The sequence below is a fragment of the Hypomesus nipponensis genome, chromosome 7 (genome assembly GCF_054491055.1).
Source record: "Hypomesus nipponensis isolate SF chromosome 7, ASM5449105v1, whole genome shotgun sequence".
Classification (NCBI taxonomy): domain Eukaryota; kingdom Metazoa; phylum Chordata; class Actinopteri; order Osmeriformes; family Osmeridae; genus Hypomesus; species Hypomesus nipponensis.
Window position 1 is genome coordinate 15,710,525 of NC_140367.1, and position 16,014 is coordinate 15,726,538.

General features: G+C 40.2%; 1 protein-coding gene and 1 long non-coding RNA gene across 2 annotated transcripts; both read right to left on the bottom strand.

Annotated features, from left to right (window-relative positions):
- Positions 1 to 587: 587 nt before the first annotated feature.
- Positions 588 to 2,100, bottom strand: LOC146277295 (uncharacterized). Its single transcript, XM_084701944.1, has 5 exons — positions 2,060 to 2,100; positions 1,727 to 1,956; positions 1,349 to 1,508; positions 1,032 to 1,132; positions 588 to 687 (listed from the first exon to the last, which is right to left on the bottom strand). Exons 1-5 carry the CDS (start codon positions 2,076 to 2,078, stop codon positions 598 to 600), a joined length of 600 nt encoding a protein of 199 aa, XP_084558070.1. The 5' UTR covers positions 2,079 to 2,100; the 3' UTR covers positions 588 to 597.
- Positions 2,101 to 3,017: 917 nt separating this feature from the next.
- On the bottom strand, positions 3,018 to 4,241 carry LOC146277296 (uncharacterized). Its single transcript, XR_014762504.1, has 4 exons — positions 3,967 to 4,241; positions 3,755 to 3,866; positions 3,328 to 3,447; positions 3,018 to 3,070 (listed from the first exon to the last, which is right to left on the bottom strand). It is a non-coding gene; the product is annotated as an uncharacterized LOC146277296 (long non-coding RNA).
- Between the last annotated feature and the right edge of the window lie 11,773 nt (positions 4,242 to 16,014).

The window sequence follows — 16,014 nt, forward strand, 5'->3', positions numbered from 1 at the left end:
AAGGAACGTCCCCAGGACGTTTTTTTGTAGGGTCCCCTGAAAGTCCCGGGGACGTCGCAGACAAACGTCCCCGGGACGTCCATGTAACGTCCTCATTACATTTAGGGGACGTTCAGGGGACGTTTGTCTGCGACGTTATTGGGACGTTCCCTTGCGACGTCCTGATAACTTTCGCATTCCAAATGCAGAATCAATTTTTCAACCTTAATTTATAGTCACAGTTATGCATTTAATGGATATTTTTGTATACAAAGTATAAAATGCATATTACCTAGTCATATGTAGCCTATAGTGAAAAACTAAACTGAATGTGTACACTTAAACTCAACAATGTAATTTAACCTCTTTATTTAAAATAAATCTACTTAAAGTAACAGGCTGCTGCTAAATATTGTATATTGTAACTTATTATGTTTATGGTATATAGAAGAAAAAACACGATTCAAAGTATAAACAAACACTTTATTTAAATGTATTTAAATGTAAGGCCTGAATTAATTCTTATATTTTGATTGTCAATCCCTCGTTCTTCCCCTCCCTCTCCCTCTCCCCCGCTTCCCCCTCCCTCTCCCCCTATTCTTCCCCCTCATCCTCCTCCTATTCCTCCACTTCATCGTCCCCCTCCTGCTCCTCCCCCTCCTCCTCTTCTTCCTCCGCGTCCTCCACAAGTTCGTCCGGAATCAACACCTGCTAAAATTAGCTACAGTTAGACAACAGAGCAATTACCTGCTTTTACCTAGTGAGAATTATAATGTAATGCATTAATATGTTAACATAAATGTTTTCTTATTGACTCTTATAGCCTATTTAAATTGTTTAATATAACCCAATTCGCAATAACAGGTTTCCATATTCTGCTTAATCGACATCAATCAACTGTTGCATTAACATTAACACAATCGAAACAATATCGGTCGCATGGCAATAGCAAAATGCATTACAATGTTGCTATATATTTGCACCAATCCACCCCCTTCAGTTGACTGATCCATACGTATGTATGAATAAGAATATATAATTTGTGTAAATACCTGGTTTGTTGATCTGCGGTGGGGAGCATGTTTCAGAGTAACCGCAATGGCCTCCTCCACCCTCTGGCAGTCCACACTGGGAAACGAACGGCTGCAGGCACCTAAACAAAAATATTAATATGACTGAACTAGTAATGGTGGTAGTAAAGTGTTGGGCAATGTCCATTACTGCCCAAGGAGTTTATTTTCATTGTGGTTTGTTTGTTTGTCTGTATTTGTCAGCAGAGTTATGAAAACATTATTATACAGTGTATTATATGAGCATTGTACCCTACAGTGAATGTTTAGTATGCGTGAGTGTGTGAGATTTAACTTACGTATCACCACATCATAAACCAATAAATGGTTGAAGGGTCTCTTCCCCTTTCTCCCCTTCAAACTAAAACCCTTCCACAAGTCATTAGTCCCTATTTTTTTAAGGATTCTCCTTACACCGTCTCCAATATTGTTGCCTCCAAGAAGGCTCAGGTATCGAATCTAAAGAAATAAAATAACAAAAAATCACCTCACAACCATTTCATTTCAAACAACACATTTGACACATTTAACAAGTTGTATATATTAATGTTCTGTTAAAGAATGTGTCACATCAATATAAAGAGAAAAATAAACTTCATTTGTAGGTCTAGTTGTCTCTTGGTCTAATTGTAACAGTTTACTGCCATTAAGAAGAGATGGTTTATTCCAAGGCATACCATTTGCTTTTTAAATGAGCGGTCTTTCACTTTTTGACAGAGGTCCTCCAAGTCTCTGACATTATTGCATGGACACTCCAATATTTCATTTTCTGCTGCATTAGAAGGGCTCATTGGCCGGGACTCCACAGCCTCCATCACACGGCCAATGGAATTCCTGAACTCCTCCTGCATCCTTTCTATTTTAATCATGATTCTCCTCTCAACACCCTCCAGAAAACCGTAAATCTCTGTTGAAACAAGCATAATAATTAACATTACAATCAAGATTCACAAAATGCTTCCTTAGTCGTTGTAATAATCAATGGGAAGGGTTGATTATTTTAGAGATACCTTTACGAAGCTGCTTCATTGGAGCTGGTTCATCTTGATGGCTCCCTAAAACCAAATTGATTCAATAACCAAGTCATTGAAAATGTAAATGCAGGACTAAACTGTGATCAGGTACAAATAGGTTTATATAGTGAGAAAAGTAGTTTTGTGTCTTTATTAATGGAGGAAGTACCTTGAATGGCCTCAGCAGATCTGGAGGTATGTGAGGATTCACATGGAGTAACTGCAGAGCAAATGCAAAGAACATTAAGTGGAAGTGTATTTTTCTGATAACGAATAATTAAATTGGAGTACAACCTAACATATTTCACAATTATTAATAATAAACATGATTTGCAGATATTTATTTTATAACAGTGGCAGATGTAAGGTAGTGACCTTAAGAAGGCCACTAGGTGGCAGTCTTTGTACCTTACGAGCCACCGTAATTTGCATTTGATGTGGGGTAGGTCGCCACGCTTGTTTAAAACGCTGGTTTGTACTGCGTTAAGGTAAGCAGTTTAATCAGTGGCGTATACTATAAAAGTGTAAATATGTGCATTGATAGCCACTCATTCAGCTCATTGGTTCACATATTGCTTATTTAAGTCTAGTGTTTGAGTTACAGTTTGTAGGGTCAAGTACTGCAAATGCGTTTTTATTTACCGTTGGACTAACATTAGCTGAGTGACGAATCAGTAAGATGAGTCGATGGTTTATTTAATAATGAAATTTTATTTGGCAAATCTTTTTGTAATAATCAGTGTCCCAGCTGGTGGGTTAGTTCATTTAGGTCTTGTGATGTAGGCTAGGTAGCCTAGCTCTGAATAATTGCCAACAAACGAGTTTTACCAACTAACAAACTTTTACTATTACGCGAAAGGTCAATTGGGGATGAAGTTTATCTGGCTTTTAATTCATGCAAGGCATGTGAAGAAGTCTTAAGGTGCATTTGGTTTGATTGAATTACAGCCATACCTTCCAATTCGTCATCTGCCCTGACAGGTGTGGTGGACTTAGGTGGCGACGTGACTGCAAAACAAGAAAAAGAAACAGTTTTTTTTTCGGAATGACTTCATCCTCATCTTCAGGAGACATGAATGAAACATACAACTATTAATAACATGAGTCTTACAACATATTCAACAGAGAACTCACATATATATATATATATATATATATATATATATATATATATATATATATATATATATATATATATATATATATATATATATATATATATATATATATATATATATATATATATATGAATGACACACAACTACCATCACTATCAGTCTCCTGGAATCTGGCAGGAACGTTGATCTTTTGAGCATTTCCCTCTGTTTCCACCTGAGAGGTGTCTTGCCCCTTTCTTGCCCTCTCCCTGGCCAAGCTGTAGCTGTCTGTTAATGGAAAGGTGTAACAATTAGAATCTAAATGTTAATTACAGATATGCTATCAGTCATAGGCGATTCTAGGTTTAAATGTTGTTATCATTAGAGCAAAACAAATCATGATAGAATACATAACTCACTGACATCATCTGAAATTCAAAAATAATGTTATTGTTTTCTTACATAAATTTGAACATGTAAATGTTTTCATCCTAAGTAGAGCGCAAATGCATGTGTGGTAAAATCGCCTATGCTATCAGTTATGTTATTAGAGCTATTGTCTCTATTTGTCATTATCGGGTGAAACACATTTTACCTGTTGTAGAAAAAACTCTGACTTCGTACTTCTTCCACTGTGCTTTATCTGGCAGAGCACAGCGTCTTGCCAGAACGCTTACATTATTCTGAGGCCAATAGCAATTCAGGACCTGTAAGATATTTGCAATTGTTGTGTATGCTTTTTTTGTATATGACACTGTCACTGAACAATTTTGAAAATATTATGCAACTTTCAATGAGTCTCCTTACCCCATTACTCCTCTCCAACCATAATGATGGTGCCACGTCTACTTCGTTTTCGTGTATAAAATGCACCACCGAAAACTGTAGACGATGAACCTGAATTAAAAAGACATTTTGATTGAGACTGCATCAGCTGCTGCCAGGTCTGTCAGTGATTGGGGCGATGCTGCTGCCAGGTCTGTCAGTGATGGAGTGAGGTGATGCTGCTGCCAGGTCTGTCAATGATAGAACCGATTGGTGCGAAGTTTTGAAATTTGGCACACTGATTTGGAACGGTCTCCTGATTATCGTCACCAAGTTTCATGTCGATCCCTGAAGCACTATAGCGCCACCAAGGCGTGAAAGTTGGAGGTGCGTTTACGCCCACAACTTTTGAACCGTGAGACCGTTTTTCTTAATTGAGGTATCATTGGATTCCTTGGATGCAGACGATTCGATTGAACCCTGTGACGTCATTGTCGTCATGATGGTTTTTACGTCATTTGTATTTTAAGAAATTGCTACTTTTTCGAACTCGTCCTTGGCCGTTGCTCCGATTTTCATGAAAATTGCAACAAATCATCTTCAGACCATGCCGACAAAAAGTTATCAAAAGTTTATCGATAAGTCAAACCGTTCACGAGTAACGCGCCAACGATTTTGAGAAGGAGCACGCCAAAGCGGACGTGAGGCCTTGTCTCTGCGACGGTTTACCGTATGGAGACGAAACTTTGATAATGTCATCACGAGCATGTCATCTAATCATCTTCCTACTACAATCACCTTGATATGTCAAAATATGACTGAATTACAGCTGTTTATTCTCGGGTCAAATCTGACAAAGCTCGCAACGGGAGAAACGGCTTCCTTTTTTTTATAATGTAACCGAACACATGTTTGCCAGTAGCGAGAAAAGCTCACTGGGATAAGACATGCTGCTTTGGAACGCAAGGTCGTAGGATCGAATCCAGCCACAGTCATCAAGCATGTCATGACACTGGATTATCTGTTTAGCGAAGCCAGGTATGCCACAGTAGCTGTCTAGCAGTATAATCATAATAGTAACGATAACGTTTTATTGTCAGGGGATTTATATTTATACTTAGGACTAGGAGTCTATGGCAGCCCATACAACCGATTGGTGCGAAGTTTTGAAATTTGGAACACTGATTTGGAACGGTCTCCTGATTATCGTCACCAAGTTTCATGTCGATCCCTGAAGCACTATAGCGCCACCAAGGCGTGAAAGTTGGAGGTGCGTTTACGCCCACAACTTTTGAACCGTGAGACCATTTTTCTTAATTGAGGTATCATTGGATTCCTTGGATGCAGACGATTCGATTGAACCCTGTGACGTCATTGTCGTCATGATGGTTTTTACGTCATTTGTATTTTAAGAAATGCCAACTTTTTGAACTCCTCCTAGGCTGTTAATCCGATTTTCATAAAAATCGCAACAGATCATCTTCAGACCATGCCGACAAAAAGTTATCAAAATTGTATTGATGAGTCAAACCGTTCACGAGTAACGCGCAAACGATTTAGACAAAGAGCACGCCAAAGCGGACGTGAGGCCTTGTCTCTGTGACGGTTTACCGTATGGAGTCGAAACTTTGGAAATGTCATCACGAGCATGTCATGTAATCATCTTCCTACTACAATCACCTTGAAATGTCAAAATATGACTGAATTACAGCTGTTTATTCTTGGGTCAAATCTGACAAAGCTCGCCGCGGGAATAACGGCTTCCTGTTTTTTATAATGTTACCGAACACAGCATTTGTCAGCAGCGAGAATAGCTCACAGGGATACGACGTGCTGCTTTGGAACGCAAGGTCGTAGGATCGAATCCAGCCACTGTCGTCAAGCATGTTGGACACTGGATTATCTGTTTAGCGAAACCAGGTATGCCACTGTAGCTGTCTATTAGTATAATCGTATTAGTAACAGTAACATTTCATTGTCATGGGATTTATAGTTGAGAAGAAGTGGATTTATTGTGCTTTGTAGATACAACGCTGCTACATCTAGCCAGTGCATTTTGTCTCAAAATGACATGACTGTTTTATGATTTGTTTCTTTAGCTACTGAATTTCCATATTGAATGCTGTTTGGCTCCTTCATTGCTGCTTGCAGCTATATTTAGGGGCCAAGCAGCGAAGCTGCGAGGCACCTATTGTAATTGGTAGTATTATTAGGGGCCAAGCAGCGAAGCTGCGAGGCACCTATTGTAATTGGTAGTATTATTAGGATTCCTCCGTAAGGAGGAAACCTATTGTTATTGTTAGTTTTATTAGGGTTCCTCCGGTAGGAGGGAACCCTATTGTTATTGGTGGTTTTATTAGGATTCCTCCGTAAGGAGGAAACCTATTGTTATTGGTGGTTTTATTATTAGGATTCCTCCGTAAGGAGGAAACCTATTGTTATTGGTGGTTTTATTATTTGTAATTCTTGTACCATGGGAGTCAATGGCAGCCCCTAGACCCCATCGACAACTTTTTGTGAAATTTGGCACACTCATTAAGGACAGTTTCTTCTATACCTACACCAAGTTTCATGTCTCCCATTAGACCACTCTAGCGCCACCAATGGGTCAAAGTTGGACTTGTGTTTACACACGCAACTTTTGAACCGTATGACTCATTTTCAAAAATGAGGTACCATTGGATTCCCTGGATCAAGCCGAGTTCAACGCACACCATGGCGTTAATTTCCGGTTATATAGATTTCCCGCCATTTCCGGTTTTATCAAAAACCTTTGAAAGCCTACTCCTCCTACAATTTTTGTCATATCTTCTTCAAAATCACCAGAGATGATTTTCAGACCAAGCCTCACAAAAGTTATCAAAGGAATTTTGATCCTCATAACCGTCTGTCCGGTACAGCCAATCAAATTCATCAGAAAAGCCGCAAAACAGGATGTGAAGTCATGTCTCAGCAAATCTTTGAGATATCAACACTAAACTTGGTAGATCGGAGGAAGACACTACAACATGTTACCATGTGCAAAGGCAAATTCATATCTCAAAAAATGATTGATATAAAGCAAATTGAACTTATCGCTAACGCTAAAATTATGCTTTACACATCAGCCATTCAAAAACTGATACTCTGATTCAATCACAAGTTCATATGAAAACTCTTGAGAATGTTCATAACACAAATCTGTGAAAAAGTTGACTGTAAGATGAAAGGTCGATTTTTGGTGAATATTTGAAACATGCTTGCTTGGCTAATTTCTAGGCAAATTTCCAATGAATGTCTCCCTTGCTCCTCCCCGCGCGTGCTCCAAAATCTCACACACACTCAGCCTTCCCTTGACACACGCGCGGCCAAGACGCACACGCAACATTTCAGGAGAGTGTGGGCTGACCAAGCCCCCACTCATTCCTTGGTCTTTAGCAAAGGCCCATGTGGCTCTTGATGGTATTGCATTTCCGATTTTGTATGCAATGGTAAAAAGGTCTCAAATCCTGAAACATTGATAGTGTAGGCCGAGAAACACTTTAACAAAAGCCCATGTGGATCTTGTTGGTATTGCATTTCCGATTTTGTATGCAATGGTAAAAAGTTATAAAAATCCTGAAACATTGATAGTATAGACCAAGAGTAACTACCACACCACAAATGGCCCACCATTACCCATAGGTGGCGCTACAGGCCACGCCAAAAAGCACAAATATACAAGGCTTTCTGGAATGGATAGGCTCACCAAGCCCCCTCCCTTCACTTATTGGCTTGAAAAAAAGGCCCATGTGGCTCTTGATGGTATTGCATTTCCGATTTTGTATGCAATGGTAAAAAGGTCTCAAAATCCTGAAACATAGATAGTATAGGCAAAGAAACACTTTAACAAAAAGCCCATGTGGATCTTGTTGGTATTGCTTTTCCGATTTTGTATACAATGGTAAAAAGTTATAAAAATCCTGAAACATTGATAGTATAGACCAAGAGTAACTACCACACCACAAATGGCCCACTATTACCCATAGGTCTTCCCTTGACACACGCGCGGGCTTGGCAAGACGCACACGCAACATTTCAGGAGAGTGTTCCTTGGTCTTTTGCAAAGGCCATGTGGATCTTGATGGTATTGCATTTCAGATTTTGTTTGCCATGGTAAAAAGTTCTCCAAATCCTGAAACATTGATAGTAAAGGCCAAGAGTAACAACAACACTTTAACAAAAGCCCATGTGGATCTTGTTGGTATTGCATTTCCGATTTTGTATGCAATGGTAAAAAGTTAAAAACATCCTGAAACATTGATAGTATAGGCCAAGAGTAACTACCACACCACAAATGGCCCACCATTACCAATAGGTGTCGCTACAGGCCACGCCCTAAAGCACAAAGCACTTCACTTCTTGTGAAGATTAAAGCGCTTCACTTCTTGGCTTGAAATAAAGGCCCTTGTGGATGTTGATGTTATTGCATTTCAGATTTGGTATCCCATTGGAAATTCTGCAGCATTGATTTTTCTATACAGTTACAATTTGTCAAGAATATACATTTTTCAATGGTTCGCAATGCTTTACACGTAAGCCAGTCAAACAAGTTCATATGAAGACTCTTGAGAATGTTTAGTACACAAATCTGAGAAAAAGTTGACTCTAAGATGAAAGGTCGATTTTTGGTGAATCTTTGAAACATGCATGCTTGGCTAATTTCTAGGGAAATTTACAATGAAATGTGTCCCCTGCTCCTCCCCGCGCATGCTCCAAATTCTCAGACACTCATTCTTCCCTTGACACGCGCGGGCTTGGCAAGACACACACGCAACATATCAGGACTGTGTGGGCTGACCAAGCCCCCACTCATTCCTTGAATATCAGCATAGGCCCTTGAGGACCTTGGTGTCATTGCATTTCCTACTTTGTATGCAATAGTAAAAAGGTCTCCAAATCCTGACACATTGACAGTACAGGCCAAGAGTAACTACCACACTTTACCCAAAGCCCATGTGGATCCTGTTGGTATTGCATTTCCGATTTTATATGCAATGGTAAAAAGTTTTTAAAATCCTGAAACATTAATAGTATAGGCCAAGAGTAACTACCACACCACAAATGGTCCACCATTACCCATAGGTGGCGCTACAGGCCACGCCTTAATGCATAAAGATACAAGGCTTTCTGGAATGGATAAGCTCACCAAGCCCCCTTCCTTCACTTACTGGCTTGAAATAAAGGCCCTTGTGGATCTTGATGGTATTGCATTTCAGATTTGGTATGCCATTGGTAATTCTGCAGCATACATTTTTCTATACAGTTACAATTTGTCAAAAATAAACATTTTTCAATGGTTCGCAGTGTTTGGAGGAATCCGCCATTACTGCTTGCAGTTATATTTTGTAATTCTTGTACCATGGGAGTCAATGGCAGCCCCTAGACCCCATCGACAACTTTTTGTGAAATTTGGCACACTCATTAAGGACAGTTTCTTCTATACCTACACCAAGTTTCATGTCTCCCATTAGACCACTCTAGCGCCACCAATGGGTCAAAGTTGGACTTGTGTTTACACACGCAACTTTTGAACCGTATGACTAATTTTCAAAAATGAGGTACCATTGGATTCCCTGGATCAAGCCGAGTTCAACGCACACCATGGCGTTAATTTCCGGTTATATAGATTTCCCGCCATTTCCGGTTTTATCAAAAACCTTTGAAAGCCTACTCCTCCTACAATTTTTGTCATATATTCTTCAAAATCACCAGAGATGATCTTCAAACCAAGCCTCACAAAAGTTATCAAAGGAATTTTGATCCTCATAACCGTCTGTCCGGTACAGCCAATCAAATTCATCAGAAAAGCCGCCAAACAGGATGTGAAGTCATGTCTCAGCAAATCTTTGAGATATCAACACTAAACTTGGTAAATCGGAGGAAGACACTACAACATATTACCATGTGCAAAGGCAAATTCATATCTCTAAAAATGATTGATATAAATCAAATTGAACTTATCGCTAACGCTAAAATAATGCTTTGCACATCAGCCAGTCAAAAACTGATACTCTGATTCAATCACAAGTTCATATGAAGACTCTTGAGAATGTTCATAACACAAATCTGTGAAAAAGTTGACTGTAAGATGAAAGGTCGATTTTTGGTGAATATTTGAAACATGCTTGCTTGGCTAATTTCTAGGCAAATTTCCAATGAATGTCTCCCCTGCTCCTCCCCGCGCGTGCTCCAAAATCTCACACACACTCAGCCTTCCCTTGACACACGCGCGGCCAAGACGCACACGCAACATTTCAGGAGAGTGTGGGCTGACCAAGCCCCCACTCATTCCTTGGTCTTTAGCAAAGGCCCATGTGGCTCTTGATGGTATTGCATTTCCGATTTTGTATGCAATGGTAAAAAGGTCTCAAATCCTGAAACATTGATAGTATAGACCAAGAGTAAATACCACACCTCAAATGGCCCACCATTACCCATAGGTGGCGCTATAGGCCACGCCCAAAAGCACAAAGATACAAGGCTTTCTGGAATGGATAGGTTCACCAAGCCCCCTCCCTTCACGTATTGGCTTGAAAAAAGGCCCATGTGGATCTTGATGGTATTGCATTTCCGATTTTGTATGCAATGGTAAAAAGGTCTCAAAATCCTGAAACATAGATAGTATAGGCAAAGAAACAGTTTAACAAAAAGCCCATGTGGATCTTGTTGGTATTGCTTTTCCGATTTTGTATACAATGGTAAAAAGTTATAAAAATCCTGAAACATTGATAGTATAGACCAAGAGTAACTACCACACCACAAATGGCCCACTATTACCCATAGGTCTTCCCTTGACACACGCGCGGGCTTGGCAAGACGCACACGCAACATTTCAGGAGAGTGTGGGCTTACCAAGCCCCCACTCATTCCTTGGTCTTTTGCAAAGGCCTTGTGGATCTTGATGGTATTGCATTTCAGATTTTGTTTGCCATGGTAAAAAGTTCTCCAAATCCTGAAACATTGATAGTAAAGGCCAACAGTAACAACAACACTTTAACAAAAGCCCATGTGGATATTGTTGGTATATTTTTCCGATTTTGTATGCAATGGTAAAAAGTTAAAAACATCCTGAAACATTGATAGTATAGGCCAAGAGTAACTACCACACCACAAATGGCCCACCATTACCAATAGGTGTCGCTACAGGCCACGCCTTAAAGCACAAAGCACTTCACTTCTTGTGAAGATTAAAGCACTTCACTTCTTGGCTTGAAATAAAGGCCCTTGTGGATCTTGATGTTATTGCATTTCAGATTTGGTATCCCATTGGAAATTCTGCAGCATTGATTTTTCTATACAGTTACAATTTGTCAAGAATATACATTTTTCAATGGTTCGCAATGCTTTACATGTAAGCCAGTCAAACAAGTTCATATGAAGACTCTTGAGAATGTTTAGTACACAAATCTGAGAAAAAGTTGACTCTAAGATGAAAGGTCGATTTTTGGTGAATCTTTGAAACATGCATGCTTGGCTAATTTCTAGGGAAATTTACAATGAAATGTGTCCCCTGCTCCTCCCCGCGCATGCTCCAAATTCTCACACACTCATTCTTCCCTTGACACGCGCGGCAAGACATACACGCAACATATCAGGACTGTGCGGGCTGACCAAGCCCCAACTCATTCCTTGAATATCAGCATAGGCCCTTGAGGACCTTGGTGTCATTGCATTTCCTACTTTGTATGCAATAGTAAAAAGGTCTCCAAATCCTGACACATTGACAGTACAGGCCAAGAGTAACTACCACACTTTACCCAAAGCCCATGTGGATCCTGTTGGTATTGCATTTTCGATTTTATATGCAGTGGTAAAAAGTTTTTAAAATCCTGAAACATTAATAGTATAGGCCAAGAGTAACTACCACACCACAAATGGCCCACCATTACCCATAGGTGGCGCTACAGGCCACGCCTTAATGCATAAAGATACAAGGCTTTCTGGAATGGATAAGCTCACCAAGCCCCCTTCCTTCACTTACTGGCTTGAAATAAAGGCCCTTGTGGATCTTGATGGTATTGCATTTCAGATTTGGTATGCCATTGGTAATTCTGCAGCATACATTCTTCTATACAGTTACAATTTGTCAAGAATAAACATTGTTCAATGGTTTGCAGTGTTTGGAGGAATCCGCCATTACTGCTTGCAGTTATATTTTGTAATTCTTGTACCATGGGAGTCAATGGCAGCCCCTAGACCCCTTCGACAACTTTTTGTAAAATTTGGCACACTCATTAAGGACAGTTCATTCTATACCGACACCAAGTTTCATGTCTCCCATTAGACCACTCTAGCGCCACCAACGGGTCAAAGTTGGACTTGTGTTTACACACGCAACTTTTGAACCGTATGACCGATTTTCACAAATGAGGTACCATTGGATTCCCTGGATCAAGCCGAGTTCAACGCACCCTATGACGTCAATTTCCGGTTATATAGATTTTCCGCTATTTCCGGTTTTATCAAAAACCTTTGAAAGCCTACTTCTCCTACAATTTTTGCCAAAACTTCTTCAAAATGACCAGAGATGATCTTCAAACCAAGCCTCACAAAAGTTATCAAAGGAATTTTGATCCTCATAACCGTCTGTCCGGTACAGCCAATCAAATTCATCAGAAAAGCCGCCAAACAGGATGTGAAGTCATGTCTCAGCAAATCTTTGAGATATCAACACTAAACTTGGTAGATCGGAGGAAGACACTACAACATATTACCATGTGCAAAGGCAAATTCATATCTCTAAAAATGATTGATATAAATCAAATTGAACTTATCGCTAACGCTAAAATAATGCTTTGCACATCAGCCAGTCAAAAACTGATACTCTGATTCAATCACAAGTTCATATGAAGACTCTTGAGAATGTTCATAACACAAATCTGTGAAAAAGTTGACTGTAAGATGAAAGGTCGATTTTTGGTGAATATTTGAAACATGCTTGCTTGGCTAATTTCTAGGCAAATTTCCAATGAATGTCTCCCCTGCTCCTCCCCGCGCGTGCTCCAAAATCTCACACACACTCAGCCTTCCCTTGACACACGCGCGGCCAAGACGCACACGCAACATTTCAGGAGAGTGTGGGCTGACCAAGCCCCCACTCATTCCTTGGTCTTTAGCAAAGGCCCATGTGGCTCTTGATGGTATTGCATTTCCGATTTTGTATGCAATGGTAAAAAGGTCTCAAATCCTGAAACATTGATAGTATAGACCAAGAGTAAATACCACACCTCAAATGGCCCACCATTACCCATAGGTGGGGCTATAGGCCACGCCCAAAAGCACAAAGATACAAGGCTTTCTGGAATGGATAGGTTCACCAAGCCCCCTCCCTTCACGTATTGGCTTGAAAAAAGGCCCATGTGGATCTTGATGGTATTGCATTTCCGATTTTGTATGCAATGGTAAAAAGGTCTCAAAATCCTGAAACATAGATAGTATAGGCAAAGAAACAGTTTAACAAAAAGCCCATGTGGATCTTGTTGGTATTGCTTTTCCGATTTTGTATACAATGGTAAAAAGTTATAAAAATCTTGAAACATTGATAGTATAGACCAAGAGTAACTACCACACCACAAATGGCCCACTATTACCCATAGGTCTTCCCTTGACACACGCGCGGGCTTGGCAAGACGCACACGCAACATTTCAGGAGAGTGTGGGCTTACCAAGCCCCCACTCATTCCTTGGTCTTTTGCAAAGGCCTTGTGGATCTTGATGGTATTGCATTTCAGATTTTGTTTGCCATGGTAAAAAGTTCTCCAAATCCTGAAACATTGATAGTAAAGGCCAACAACAACAAGGCCAGTAACAACAACACTTTAACAAAAGCCCATGTGGATATTGTTGGTATTTTTTTCCGATTTTGTATGCAATGGTAAAAAGTTAAAAACATCCTGAAACATTGATAGTATAGGCCAAGAGTAACTACCACACCACAAATGGCCCACCATTACCAATAGGTGTCGCTACAGGCCACGCCTTAAAGCACAAAGCACTTCACTTCTTGTGAAGATTAAAGCACTTCACTTCTTGGCTTGAAATAAAGGCCCTTGTGGATCTTGATGTTATTGCATTTCAAATTTGGTATCCCATTGGAAATTCTGCAGCATTGATTTTTCTATACAGTTACAATTTGTCAAGAATATACATTTTTCAATGGTTCGCAATGCTTTACATGTAAGCCAGTCAAACAAGTTCATATGAAGACTCTTGAGAATGTTTAGTACACAAATCTGAGAAAAAGTTGACTCTAAGATGAAAGGTCGATTTTTGGTGAATCTTTGAAACATGCATGCTTGGCTAATTTCTAGGGAAATTTACAATGAAATGTGTCCCCTGCTCCTCCCCGCGCATGCTCCAAATTCTCACACACTCATTCTTCCCTTGACACGCGCGGGCTTGGCAAGACATACACGCAACATATCAGGACTGTGTGGGCTGACCAAGCCCCAACTCATTCCTTGAATATCAGCATAGGCCCTTGAGGACCTTGGTGTCATTGCATTTCCTACTTTGTATGCAATAGTAAAAAGGTCTCCAAATCCTGACACATTGACAGTACCGGCCAAGAGTAACTACCACACTTTACCCAAAGCCCATGTGGATCCTGTTGGTATTGCATTTTCGATTTTATATGCAGTGGTAAAAAGTTTTTAAAATCCTGAAACATTAATAGTATAGGCCAAGAGTAACTACCACACCACAAATGGCCCACCATTACCCATAGGTGGCGCTACAGGCCACGCCTTAATGCATAAAGATACAAGGCTTTCTGGAATGGATAAGCTCACCAAGCCCCCTTCCTTCACTTACTGGCTTGAAATAAAGGCCCTTGTGGATCTTGATGGTATTGCATTTCAGATTTGGTATGCCATTGGTAATTCTGCAGCATACATTCTTCTATACAGTTACAATTTGTCAAGAATAAACATTGTTCAATGGTTTGCAGTGTTTGGAGGAATCCGCCATTACTGCTTGCAGTTATATTTATTATTATGTTTTACCCATGGGAGTCAATGGCAGCCCCTAGAGCACAATGGTAAAAAGTTGAGAAATTTGGCATGTTGAAACTGCAGACCATTAGTAACTACCATACCAAACATGGGCCATGTGAGACAATAGGTGGCGCTACAGGCCACGCCCCAAAATGTCAATTTTTAAAGTGATGCCTTGACTAGTTATCGTGGTCAGTTATCGATTAGAATTGTGATCCTCACAACCGTTTGTCCGGTACAGCCAATCAAATTCAGCAGAAAAGCAGCCAAACAGGAAGTGAAGCCATATCTCAGCAGTTCTTTGAAGCAGTGACACCAAAGTTGTTAGGCCTACTCGGAACTTTATTCTAAGGATGTCCAAAAATGGTGTCATGTGACTAAAAGGGGGCGTGGCCGGAAGCATAAACGTGTTTTGGCTAATAACTATGGAAGTGTTTACCTTAATAAAGTAATTTCTTTGTCTCTTGATGTCTTGTGAGATATCAAGCCTGGCCATTGATAATATTTCATAATAACCGAATTGACGCGGCCGCCATTTTGGATTTCATGGAAAAGTGTAAAAACCTTTTGCACGCCCCAAATTGTGTCCAATGTTGAATAAATTTGGCACAGATGATCTTCAGACCAAGCTTCACAAAGGTGTTGCATGGATTTTCCATTTTCAAAACCGTTTTTTCGTTAGAGCTGATCAAAGGCGGCAGCGAAGCTGCAAAAGACACGTGAGAGCATAACTCAGCAAAATGTGTCTGATCATCACCAAACTTCGGTTCCTTCATTCCCATGAAAAAAAAGTAAATGGGCGGGAAAACGCCACTGGCCATCAGGGCTCCATGCACAAACCCTTTTTTTCACCCACTTTTTTGTACCACCCTCACCCCAAAAACCCAAGCCCTAACCAAAACTCCTCCCCCTCCCCCCCCCGTGGGGCCAGTCAAAGCGAAACATATTTGCCCCACTTAATAAAATGCCATGTTACTTAACGTTATGTGCAGTGCCACTCATTACGTCTATTTAACCGATTTAAAAGTTGCTATCTTTTTTCCTCTGTGTTTCGGTGAAGTTCATCTCAGTGAAT

Bases quoted from the DNA above. Each gene is read 5' to 3' on its own strand.
- LOC146277295 (XM_084701944.1), bottom strand. The intron at 1,509-1,726 runs GTATGCCTTGGA...TTATTTCTTTAG, and splicing joins GCTCATTTAAAAAGCAAATG to ATTCGATACCTGAGCCTTCT. The intron at 1,133-1,348 runs GTAAGTTAAATC...ATTTTTGTTTAG, and splicing joins GGTTTATGATGTGGTGATAC to GTGCCTGCAGCCGTTCGTTT.